Here is a 12904-nt window from a genome sequence, read left to right on the forward strand (position 1 = left end):
ATTCCTTACAACAGGAGATGAAATTGTTGGTGTGGAGTTGTAGGGATCGTTCAATGGATGGCCATAACAATTTTTTCCCTACCCCAAAGGCTAGACTAGACTTTTGAGACCATGCACGCTGTAGAGACCAGTTCTTTTCAAGCAAACAGCATCCAGTGGGACAGAGTGGGCCCCAATTAACAGTGTTTTGAAGGAGATTTTTAGTTTCGGTACTTGCCTTGCAGCAGGGAAAACTCGCGAAAACCTTGATCGAAACCGGTGGATTGGAGTTAGTCTTAATTTATTTCTGGGACAGGACGTCCAAGAAAAAATATGAAATATGAGGCCTAGTGTGTATTTGAGTTTATGTTTCGGAGTGTAACAGAGCCGATGACTTACTCGACATGTGTCCCTTGGCAGCAGGACGCTTAATGCATACAGGCAGAATGTCAGAACCCTCACGTACTCACTTAAAAATGCGGACATATACTTAATCTTTCAGTGTAATCTGTTAATTTATACTTCAATCTGTTATTTAATTTCCAACATACTTATCATTTTAAAAATAAGTGTATTTGTTACTCTTAAGATAGAAAGAATATTAGTGAGCGTACGAAAGGACTACCTGCGTCGGACAAGATTTCACTTTTTAAGTTCTTCGGCACTTATCACCGTGATAACGTTCTACACCTTCATAATCCGTACAGTCCTCGTGTAATGTATTTCTTTACGTTTATCACATTACAACAAGTCGTCAAGTTTGCCTCCGCAGCTGAGTTTTTTTGCCTGGTTAACTACCATGCTTCCTGATGCGAAACAAGGAACTCGAAGGTCTACAAGACCGACAACAGCCGGGAGAGTGGTCTGCTCACCCCACACTCCTCAGTACCGCACCCAGACTGATCCATCTGTGGCCAGATTTGGTTGGTCTGGATCCAATCGTCATCAAGATCACACCAGCACCTTGTGCAAAGGCAACCATTTTGTTCTTTCTTTTTCATATTTGTGGAACACCCTTTTTCTGGTCTACAAGTTCCTATTTTCTTTTTCTCTCTCCCCTTCGGTTACCCTTCCCCCATTCTTCATCTATTTCTGTTCGAGAACATATGATGAGGACAGGATTTCCGATTTTTGTGCCCTCCATTTTCTTCTGTCAGCTGACGGCAATTTTTGCAGATTGCACTTCAGAAATGGGCTTATGCGCTTGCAAGCTTGCGACGCTGACTTCTGGCACTCCTGCAGAGCTTCCTGCTTGGATTTCCTTCGCTGGATCACTGTCTCCAGTCGTATCATTCTCCTCGATGATCAGAACTATAGTGTCATCTCTTGCCGTTACACGAGAGGGAGCCAAATCCCGGTCGAATGAGCATTAGGATTATATTATTCGGTTACATCAAATGATTTTGCTGTCTGCTCTACTGTTACTGTGCGGCAATGGCCACTAGTGAATAAACGGCTGTAGTGGTGCGTACTCTTACCGGAAATTATCTAGTTGACAAAGATATCGTTAGGTCCCGCTACATGATAGTCATCTAATACCATGTGTACGAGGGAGCAATATCAGTGAACTTAAGAACTGAAGCAATAAATTAAACTACAGTTTCTGTTTCGTATAAAACATTAAAATACAGGTTGCGTATGTTACATTAGAGCCTAACAAAAACGCTTCCTTGTCTGAATTCCAAGAAAGAGTAGGGGAGTAACGTCTGGTCTATATGTAAGTACGCACTGCTAAATGTGTTAGAAAATGTCAGTTTCCCATCAAGTGCAGCCAAACAGCAAAACTTAAAAAGCGTAGGCCTAGTCCTAGGCGATGCGCACTCTTGACCGACACTCCCTTCTGTCATTCCTACACGCGGTAGACAGCATATCTAGGAGTCATACCTGGATCAAAATAACAAAGTGATTGACAGTTACGTGTTTACATGACATCTGTCAAGGCATCAACAACGTCTTCCATTCTGTCCATCGTCATAATATCGGTAATGATATCGTTCTGCTAACTCAGGTGCCAATTGACACTGTCGGTTGAAAACGATGCTCAAGACAGGTAAGGTAACAATAGGATTTTGTTTTCGCTTTTTGAATCGTTTCTCAGTGAAGTTTGTTTATTTTACGCGACAGAACGTCGTAAATTAGATGTAAAAGTGAGAAGAGAAATGATAAATAAATTACTACCCTGCTAAGAAAACCCAGTACTCTACGTTAATAACAGCTCGTGAATGTATCCAGAACAGAAACACCCAGCTGTTGCTGCCGCACCATACTGTGTGCGGTTATTCACTTTGTTAATTTGATCGAGGTATTGTTGTAACGAAGTAGCGCAGTCGTGTACCTGTGTGCTGTAGACGTTTTCGTCGTCAGCTAGAACCCTCTGTTGGCGGGTGACGGAACTGCCGCTGCCGCTGCTCCACTCCAGCTCTTCCACCAGCACGAAGCGGGCCGGATCCTCCATTCGTCGCGCCTGCACAGAACATCAGCTTTGAGAAACGCTCCAAGCTGTCACCTCGAAATCCTAGTGAGCAGCAGAGAAAAGGCCGAACACCACAGCCAGACTACATAAAATCGCAAACTGCAAAATTTCATACGAAAAACTTAGAGATTGTCACAAGTTAATCTCCCGACAGCAATTATCCGCGAGAAAATCGCCCAAGCGATACTTTGGATACCTTATTTAACCAGCAACTTGGAGGCAAGTCAAGAAAGAATAAAAAAAAACTATAAAAAGTATGTATGCTCACGTGGAATCACTTCAAAGAAAGATCCATTTCCATTAACACAAATTTAAAGGACTACAACACAATCATTCATCTGGAAGCACTATACGCAGCAGAAAGAACACATATTGCTGGACTAACAAAAATTAAAGAATATCGGATGCAGGGACGGAAAATCTTAGTAAAATTTACGGACCAATAAAGAAAGAAGGAATTTGACTGAAGAGACCGACAACAGAAACACACAAAAACACAGTCCGGACCACGGACACGTTCAGGAAAAGAAGAATAAAATTTCTCGTACATATTAATAAGGTGAGAGAGGATCACAAGAAAAATTATTGGAAAAAGTGTACAAAACTATTTGAGCACAGAAACACATTTTCCCCGGCTGCTTTGCACGTAATATGCTCTATCAGGCCATACTGTATAGCCCCATCTTTAAAATTAATTTAGTTTCAGGCGAGAAATCACAACAAAATAAAATTTACATGTTATAGTTTTTAGGCCTAAAACAGAGAGCCAACCACAAGTTTGCATAATATTTTACAGAAGTAAACAAAACGATACCCAGGGAAGTTGACACACAGGTGCTGAAAGATGTTTACGCACATAATAAAGAAAGAAAAAAAAAGTATTTTTAGAAGGCATAATTTTAAAACCAAACCTTAAGAGAATTTGAGAAGAAGGAAGAAACACAAAGAAATCATATTAAATTACTATTAAATTACTTCAAACGTTTTCTGTAAGAGGAAACGGTCGTATACAAGGCGTATCAAAATAATAGCGAAAACTGAGGCGGATCAAGTTATATGAAAATAGCAGCGAAAAAGTTCTATTAAACCCAGATCCGCAAGGGAGCAGTTTGCGGGATAACTGCGATTACGAAGGTTCGAGTCGCCTCTGACTTTTTAATTTTTTAATTTTATTGGCTTCAGGCAAAGCCTGTCTCACGAGATACAATTGTACCACATAATGATGCAAACAGTACCTTTGTCTAACTGCATTACAAAATTTCAAAAATAATTGTACGAGATATTTAGTCTGCAAAATACATTAGACTAACTGTAGCAACACAATAGAAGTCACAAATTTTTAATGTAATATACATATATACAATGAAACACACGAAAAGCTCCTTACATTTTAAAATTCTCTTGTACAAAGACGGATGAAATGCTAGATACAGCCATGTAACTAAAAACCATCGCAATTTTTAAAATATTATACACTATAATTATTCCTGGATGTCGTCTTTGTCACAAAAAATGATTCAAATGGCTCTGAGCACTATGGGACTTAACATCTGTGGTCATCAGTCCCCTAGAACTTAGAACTACTTAAACCTAACTAACCTAAGGACATCACACACATCCATGCCCGTGGCAGGATTCGAACCGTAGCAGTCGCGCGGTTCCGGACTGAGCGCCTAGAACCGCTAGACCACCGCGGCCGGCTGTCTTTGTCACATTCTGTCATTATATGTACAGTTGCCACGTCAACAAGCAGTAATCACAGCATGGAAAGAGCATTAATTTTAATAAATGTCTCTTATCATTAGTATTCAAGTGACCTGCTCTTAGCTTGTTAATAGTAAGAGTTTATTTCCTCGGGAGCGCCGAGCTAAGAAACTACGGGTGGCGAGGAATGTGTTGCTGAATCGCCCAGTACTATGTGCCTTTGATGATACGGTCCAAGTCCTCCAACTTTTCACATTCCCTTCTTGCTTGCGTGACGAGTGTACCACTGATTTCAATATGAAACACTGGCCTAATTAACACAAATGTATTTGAAGTGCAAACGTTTTGGTTAAGTTACCATCTAACTAGACTTTATAAATCACCACATCAGCTCTGTTTCCCATTCAATGTTTGGAGAAGGCTGCTAGGTGATGGTCTCATTAGGTCACATATTCTTCAAGAGAACGTGGTGGACGGGGATAGCTTCGGTTTCTGCGGCGGTATCGTTGAGGGTCTCCTGAGAATATACCCCTTGCGCAACGTTGGGGTAATTTGGAAGATGCATGTTGGGGCAACGGCATATTTTGTTGCTAATGTAATATATGTGGCGTATCCATATAGTCCACGACGGATAGGTCACGCAGGGCCTGTACGCAGGACTCCGAGATCACCTGACCTGAATTCTGTGTTGTTTTTCTGTCTGGTGTCGTCAGAAAAGCGAAGTGTAAAGCAGTATAACTGATATGGCTGAAAAGCTGGGATAGCGAGTTGTACAGTCTCATCAAGCTTTGCGCTATCGTCCGGGGGTGTCTGAAAGAATTTGTAGCTCACTGCAGATACGAGTGTAATATACAGCATCCAAATGCGATGAACACACACTGAGAGCACATTTCTTAATAGGTAGAAGTACACAGTCAATTAAAGGATCTTTCTTTAAGAGTGATACTTTTTAAAATTGTAATTCCCAGTTTCCAATATATTCTTTGTGTGCTTCCAGGTGTGAAAATATCTAGTACAGTTTGAAGTTTCATTATGCATTGACACACCGTTCCTGAAGGTTAAGAAATCAGCTCAGTTGTGTGTGCTCATCGTTTGTTCATCAGAGAACTGGGTCGCCATCACCGTTTCTCTGCTCGGGCTATACGCCGCACTGTGGCCAAGGTTTTGCGGGATATCACTCTACACAACCAAAGGCCACCAACAACATAACGCAAACCACGGAGTGAGGAAAGTATCACACCAGTAGGAGCCAGTATTGAGGGAGAGCCGAATGTGTCAGTTTCAAGACTATACCAACCGTTGCGGCTATCTCAGACGACAACTTCGCAAATCTTGCGAAAGTATTTGTGTCTGCATTCACACAAAGATGTACTGACTCAAGAGCTGAAGCCAAACCATCACAGACTGCGTCGTGAGTTCGCTGATTGGGCCATACAGCAGTTAGAACCTGATCTTGATTTCAATGGAAAAACCTTCTTCTCAAGCAAGGCGCATTTTTGTGTTAGTGGCTTAGTCAATACGCAAAATTGTCGTTATTGGAGGTGGAAGAACCACAAGTGGTCCATGAAGTGCCACTGCATTCAGAAAAACTCACTGTGTGGTGCGGCGTTTGGCGTGCTGGGGTTATTGGACGTTATGTGTTTCGAGATTGTGAGAGAAGAACGTTTGCTGTCAATGGAATCCGCAACAGGTCCATGTTACACGAATTTCTGTGGCCAGAACTTGAGACCATAGATACTGAAAACATGTGGTTCCAGCAGGATGGCGCTACACAGCCGATGCTACGCTCGATTTGTTGAAGGAGAACTTTGGCGATCGGATCATCTCAAGACGTGGATCCGTGAATCGACCGCCACGGGCGTGTTATTTGGCGCCCATGGATTTGCTTTTTTTGGGGTTACATAAAAGCCCAGGTCTATGCTGACCAGCTACAATTTTTGTAACATTTTGAGGAGGATATTTGTCAGGCTATTGAAGTCATAATGTCACAAATGTTGGAAAGCGCGCGTAACAATTAGGGCCATCGTGAGCGTCAGTGTGTTCGAACTCATTGTGTTGCAGCATTGTTTTTGTTGATGTCTAATTCTATTGGGAACCGTGTGCATCACGACCATAATATTGTCAATATATTTGGGATAAATGGCAGCATCGGTTGTAAAGATTGGAATCCTTTATTTTGAAGATTGATATCGGTCACCGTGTGATTATCTTCAGTGCAATGTACACACATCAAAAAAAGTTTTGCATCACCCCAGTTCCCAGAACTCATGAAGATAGACGTTGACTGTGGTTTTTGTATCACAGACACAGTCCCTTTGACTGTTCAGAGATGTCACTAAACCCGTCTAAAGATGTAAACAACCATGCATGAGCAGCGCCTATTAGACTGACGGGGTCCGACAGCCGATCAGTTCCAGTCATTCCACCAGGAAGGAGGTACATGGCTCGTGTTGTCTGTAGTTAACCATGCCTAGAAGGTGAATACCCGCGGCTCGATCGCCTCCGCATTGTTACTTTGTGCCAGGAAGGGCTCTCAACAAGGGAAGAGTCCAGGCGTCTCGGAGTGAACCAAAGCGATGTTGTACGGACGTGGAGGAGGTACAGAGAAACAGGAACTGTCGATGACATGCCTCGCTCAGGCCGCCCAAGGGCTACTACTGTAATGGATGGCCGATACCTACGGATTATGGCTCGGAGGAATCCTGACAGCAACGCCACCATCTTGAGTAATGTTTTTCGCACAGCCAGAGGACGTCGTGTTTCGACTCAAACTGTGCGCAATAGGCTGCATGATGCGCAACTTCTCTCCCGACGTCCATGGCGAGGTCCATCTTCGCAACCACGACACCATGCAGCGCGGTACAGAAGGGCCCAACAACGTGCCGAATGGACCGCTCAGGATTGGCATCACGTTCTCTTCAACGATGAGTGTCGCATATGCCTTCAACCAGACAATCGTCGGAGACGTGTTTGGAGGCAAGCCGGTCAGGCTGAACGCCTTAGACACACTGTCTAGCGAGTGCAGCAAGGTAGAGGTTCCCTGCTGCTTTGGGGTGGCACTATGTGGGGCCGACGTATGCCGCTGGTGGTCACGCAAGGCGCCGTAACGGCTGTACGATACGTGAATGCCATCCTCCGACCGATAGTGCAACCATTTCGGCAGCATATTGGCGAGGCATTCGTCTTCATGGACGTCAATTCACGCTCGTGCACATCTTGTGAATGATTTCCTTTAGGATAACGACATTGCTTGACTAGAGTGGGCAGCATGTTCTCTAGACATGAACCCTATTGAACATGCCTGGGTTAGATTGAAAAGGGCTGTTTACGGACGACGTGACCCACCAACCACACTGAGGGACCTACGCCGAATCGGCGTTGAGGAGTGGGACAATTTGAACCAACATGCCTTGATGAACTTGTGGATAGTATGCCACGACGAATACAGGCATGCATCGATGCAAGAGGACGTGCTACTGGGTATTAGAGGTACCGGTGTGTGCAGTAATCTGGACCACTACATCTGAAGGGCTCGCTGTATGGTCATACAACATGCAATGTGTGGTTTTCATGAGCAATAAAAATGGCGGAAATGATGTTTATGTTGATCTCTATTCCAGTTTTCTGTACAGGTTCCGGAACTCTCGGAACCGAGGTGATGAAAAACTTTTTTTGATGTGTGTATGTTGGATCGGCGACTGCTGAGTTCACAAGATAGGTTTTTCTGTAATTCAAAATTATTGTATGCAGTAAATGTGAAGATATCCGTTGGAAGTAATCATCACAGTACATATTACACCTCATGGAAAATGTACTGTTATGATATGGGCTAAAAAGTTCGAATAGTTTGCACTGAAGATGGTCACACAGTTACCGAAATCGATCTGTAAAATAAAGGATTTCAATCTTTACGACAGATGCTGCCATTTATCCAAAATATATTGATTATTTTTGTTGTAGCTCATCAGCGCAGTGTGACGAGACAGTTGCAGCTTGCGAGTAATCACCTCAATACAGTAACTACTTCCTACGGCAGGGTGTTCGGTTCCTGCTACCTTTCTGTTGGGCGCTAAACTTGTTTGGCGAATACAACAGTTGCACATTTTTAAATCGCACACATAAACAGCAAAGGCTCGAAGGAAGTCATTTTCCTACGTAGACTGAATAACCACTTCATTTCATTGTTTAACGACTAACTAATGTCTTCAGCGAGTAGCTTGGGCATTACAAGGTACATCACAGTGAAAAAAAAGAAAAAAAAATAATTACAGTGCTTATTTTGCTGTGACGTAGGTTGATAATTCCCAAGGGGGTGAAAGTAGCTAACTGCTAAATAATGAAATGAAGTGACTATTTCAAAATAAAACGGCCTAAGTAGGAAAATGACTTCCCTCAAGAAATTAACGCCGGCTGTCTATCCATATATACAAAAGAATACTGAAATAGTAAAGGACCGTTCCTGTTCGTTGTTATCGTCAAGCTGGCGCCAACGATTACAGAAGTGATGGGGGAGGATTGCGCCTTCAGACAAAAACGTTCTTTACGTATAAATTGAGCTTGGTATTTTCGTATACCTGCTACCCACACCAGTTTTCAATATTAATCACGGTACACCCTGTACCGTATCCGATCAGAAGTACCCTCACACATATTAGTAGACGTTAATATGGGGACTGCGCACCCTGAGCCTTTATGATGGTTTGAACTCTGTTGGGGACACTTTCAATGAGGAATCTGAATGTCTGAGGACGAATGGCAGCCCATTGTTCCTCAAGGGCCGAAAATAGAGAACGTAGTGACGTTGCACACTGGAATATACATGGTGTTTCACTAAATGTGTTTGTCTCTGTAAGTTACGAAGTAATAGGTGACGAAAATATTTATTGCGGTAGGTCACCATAAGAAACGTTACACTGTGTGCGGAGCTATGAACATTGTTTATTGTGTTATGATCCAAAGAGTTACAGCAAAAGATACAATTTTTTAGATGGAACAATAGTTGTTTATATGATGCACTGGAATCAGCAACACCAGCTGTGTATACATCAGTTTAAATTACATTTCTATCACTTTTAGTTTGGGAGCAACAACCCTTCAAAGTTTCAGGGGCAGATACCACACGCTGTACATAATACATGGCTGTGTGGTGGGTGATGGATGTTCTGGCGGTGGGAAGTTAATTTAAATGAGATGTTCAAATATGTGTCCATGTTCCTGATTGCACAATGCAATGCGCCTTCTAAAGGATCTGCGGATGAGATGTAACATCGCCGGTGCCACGGAGCAACATGCGTCCTCGATGCGCCGTATTAGATCATCTGGGGATGTGGTCTCAGTGACATAAACACGATCCTTTAGATGTCCCCACAAAAATAGATCTAATGGTGTTAAATTGGGCGACCTTGCGGGCCATGAGTGAGGACTATGGCGCTCCAACCACCTTCCTGCAAACCTGTTGTTTAGTTCTTCCACAACAGCACGCGCAGAGTAGGCTGGGTGACCATCGTGCTGCATCCACGTATGGACTCTCGTGTTTACACACACATGTTCAAGGAGACCACCCAACCTGTCGACTATAAATGCGCGAGGTAACTCACCTGTCAGTGTACCTGGGAAGTAGTGCGGACCGATGATTTCATCCCGAAGAATTCCACACCACACATTAATAGACCACCTATGCTGACGGTCGACAGATCGTACCCACCGAGGATTGTCTGCGGCCCAGTAATGCACGTTATGGCGATTCACTGCACCATAATTTGTGAGCATAGCACGTGTAAAGACTCCAGCGTGAAACTACGCATGGCCCATTCACAGAATGTACCCTCGCGCGGAAATAGTTCACGTGCAGCTCCTGCGTCAGTGACAGGTGGTACGGTTGAAACCTGTGCCCGTGTACTATGACTGACACCAGCGACTGCAGCAACGGCTCGTAAGCTGACATGGCGATCGTGGTAAACTGCAGCTAAAACAAACACCTCCGTCTCCTCACTTCTTGCAGTTCTTCGTCTGTAACTGCGGCGCATTACCAAGCTGCCTGTTTCCCGAAGTCGTTGTTCGGCACGTAAGAACGTAATGGCTGCCAGAGCTCTTCGCCTAGGATATCTCGCGGCGACGCCATGGCTGCTTCAGTGGCATCGTGTCGGCACTCGCTGAGCATCAGCAACATGTCAACGTACTCGTTGTTCGTGTATGACATCTTCATCCGATGTCAGTAACTGTGGTATATTGAGCCCCGTTTGTTTGTGTGGCTAGAAGTGTCGGGTATACGGCTGTGTGCGGCGACAGTCGGCAGTCTAACAGCGCATCGAAGAAGCTTCTCGCTTCTTGACATCGGCGACGTTACGACTCGGCCGCACCACATTCAGAAGGCGCGTTGCGTTATACGCAGCGTGTGTGGTATCTACCCCTGAAACTTTGAAGGGTTGTAGCTCCCAAACTAAAAGTGATAGGAATGTAATTTAAATTGATGTATACACAGCTGGTGTTACTGATTCCAGTGCATGATAGAAACAACTATTGTTCCATTTAAAAATTGTATCTTTTGCTGTAGCTCTTTGGATCATAACACAATAAACTATGTTCATAGCTCCGCACACAGTGTAACGTTTCTTATGGCGACCTACCGCAATAAATATTTCCGTCGCCTATTACTTCGTAATTTACAGAGCAAACACATTTAGTGAAACACCCTGTGTGTTCTAACTCATCCCAAAGTTGTTCCAATGATTGCAGGCCGAGACTCTGGTGAAGTCGGTTTGTTTAAGGAATGCTGTTGTCAGGAAACCAGTGCCTCAGAGATGCTGCTTTACGACAGGGTGCACTGTCCTGCTGAGACAAACATCCATCGTCTCCGGCTGTCCCTCTGTTGTATGCAGAACACAGTGCTGTAAAATGTGTTCATATCCATCCGTATCCAGCAATAAATGGTCCACACCCTAACTAAGAAAAACATCCCTGTACTGTAATACCACCTCTTCTGTACTTTACTTATGGAACTACACGTGACGCCAGTAACGTTCTCCAGACATTTAACTGGAACCAAACCCTTCTGTGGGATTGCCACAAGGCATAGCGCGACTCATCGCACGAAATCACTCGTTTCCAGTCATCCACCGTCCAGGTGGGTCGCTCTTTACACCACCTCAAGCGTCACTTCGCACTGACTACAAAAATTGTGGCATACGAGGAACTCGACCGTTGTACCCCATTCTTTTAACTCCAACGCACAGTCATTGTGATAGCTGGACTCCTGGTAGTACTTTGGAACGCACAAGTGATTTCTTCCGCTGATTTCGTGCGACTATTTACAACCACCCTCCGCAACATTCGACGGTACGTGTCCATCTGTCAGATCTGCCTGGTCTTGATTTAGGTGCGGGTGTTCTTTCACGTTTCGACTTAACAGTTACATCAAAAACAGTCGACATGGGCATCACTAGAAGGGCCCAAATGTACATGGTGGATCTGTTACTCAGGTGACATACAATGCGCAGTTCACGTCCGATATGACTGTGCTTTCCTACCTGATCTGTACTGCTATTACTGTTTCTCTTCTGACAACACAATGTATGTATGTACGTATTGAACTGGGGAACTAGAAACGACGGAGACACTTCGTCCCCGCCATGACCCTCAGTGGTTCACAGCCCCACAACAGGGTGCAGCAGTCCACGCACCCTACCACCGCCCCGCACCGAACCTAGGGTTATTGTAAGGTTCGGCCCCCACGGCACCCCCCCACCCCCCCCCCCCCCCACCCCACCCCCATCCCGGGAACGTCTCATTCCAGACGAGTGTAGCCCCAATGTTTGGGTGGTAGAGTAATTATGGTCTACGCGTCCGTGGAGACAGTGTTTGCGCAGCAGTCGCCGACATAGTGTAACTGAGGCGGAATAAGGGGAACCAGCCCGCATTCACCGAGGCAGACGGAAAACCGCCTTAAAAACCATCCACAGGCTGGCCGGCACACCGGACCTCGACACTTATCCCCGGGGCGGATTCGTGGCGGGGACCGGCACGCCTTTCCGCTCGGGAAACAGAGCGTTAGACCGCACGGCTATCCGGACGGGCGGCAACAAGATACTACCCGTCTCCTTTTGTAGTGGCTTGTCCGCCTGTCATGACATCAAGTGGCACATTCCGCGCTCCGTAGGTGTCTCCGCATACCTTTGATCAGATAGTGAACAGAAATAACTGGAGTTGCGCTCTACCAAAACTGGTGTTCGGCGCGTATGTAAATAACGTAGTTAGTGGTAGAACTTCCCGGGCGGGAAAGCGTGCTGGCCCCCTGGCACGAATCCGTCAGGCGGATTAGTATCGAGGTCCGGTGTGCCGGCCAGTCTGTGGATGGTTTTTAAGGCGGTTTTCCACCTGCCTCGGCGAACGCGGGCTGGTTCCCCTTGTTCCCCCTCAGTTACAGTATGTCGGCGATTGCTGCGCAAACATTTTCTCCACGGAAGCGTACACAATAATTATTTTATCACGCAGACATTGGAGTTACACTCGTCTGGTGTGAGACGTTCCTGGAGGGGGGGAGGGGGGGGGGTCCACTGGTGGCCTAACCGCACAGTAACCCTGGGTTCTGGTGTGGGGCGGCGGTGGGGTGAGTGGACTGCTGTAGCCTGTTGTGGGGTTGTGAACCACTGAGGGCTACGGCGGGGACGAAGTGTTTCCGTCGTTTCTAGGTCCCCAGTTCCATACAATACAATACAATATGGTAGAACTCCCCGCAGTAATTGAATGTGT

General features: G+C 45.1%; 1 protein-coding gene across 1 annotated transcript in view; it reads right to left on the minus strand.

The window, feature by feature from the left end:
• Positions 1-12904, minus strand: part of LOC124775864 (1-phosphatidylinositol 4,5-bisphosphate phosphodiesterase epsilon-1-like) — a 447016-nt gene that overhangs the window by 12488 nt on the left and 421624 nt on the right. The window contains exon 24 of the mRNA XM_047250697.1: positions 2315-2443. Within this exon, the coding sequence (XP_047106653.1) occupies positions 2315-2443 (129 nt within the window). The remainder of the gene's footprint in view (positions 1-2314; positions 2444-12904) is intronic.

This window comes from Schistocerca piceifrons, chromosome 2 (assembly GCF_021461385.2).
Source record: "Schistocerca piceifrons isolate TAMUIC-IGC-003096 chromosome 2, iqSchPice1.1, whole genome shotgun sequence".
Taxonomy (NCBI): domain Eukaryota; kingdom Metazoa; phylum Arthropoda; class Insecta; order Orthoptera; family Acrididae; genus Schistocerca; species Schistocerca piceifrons.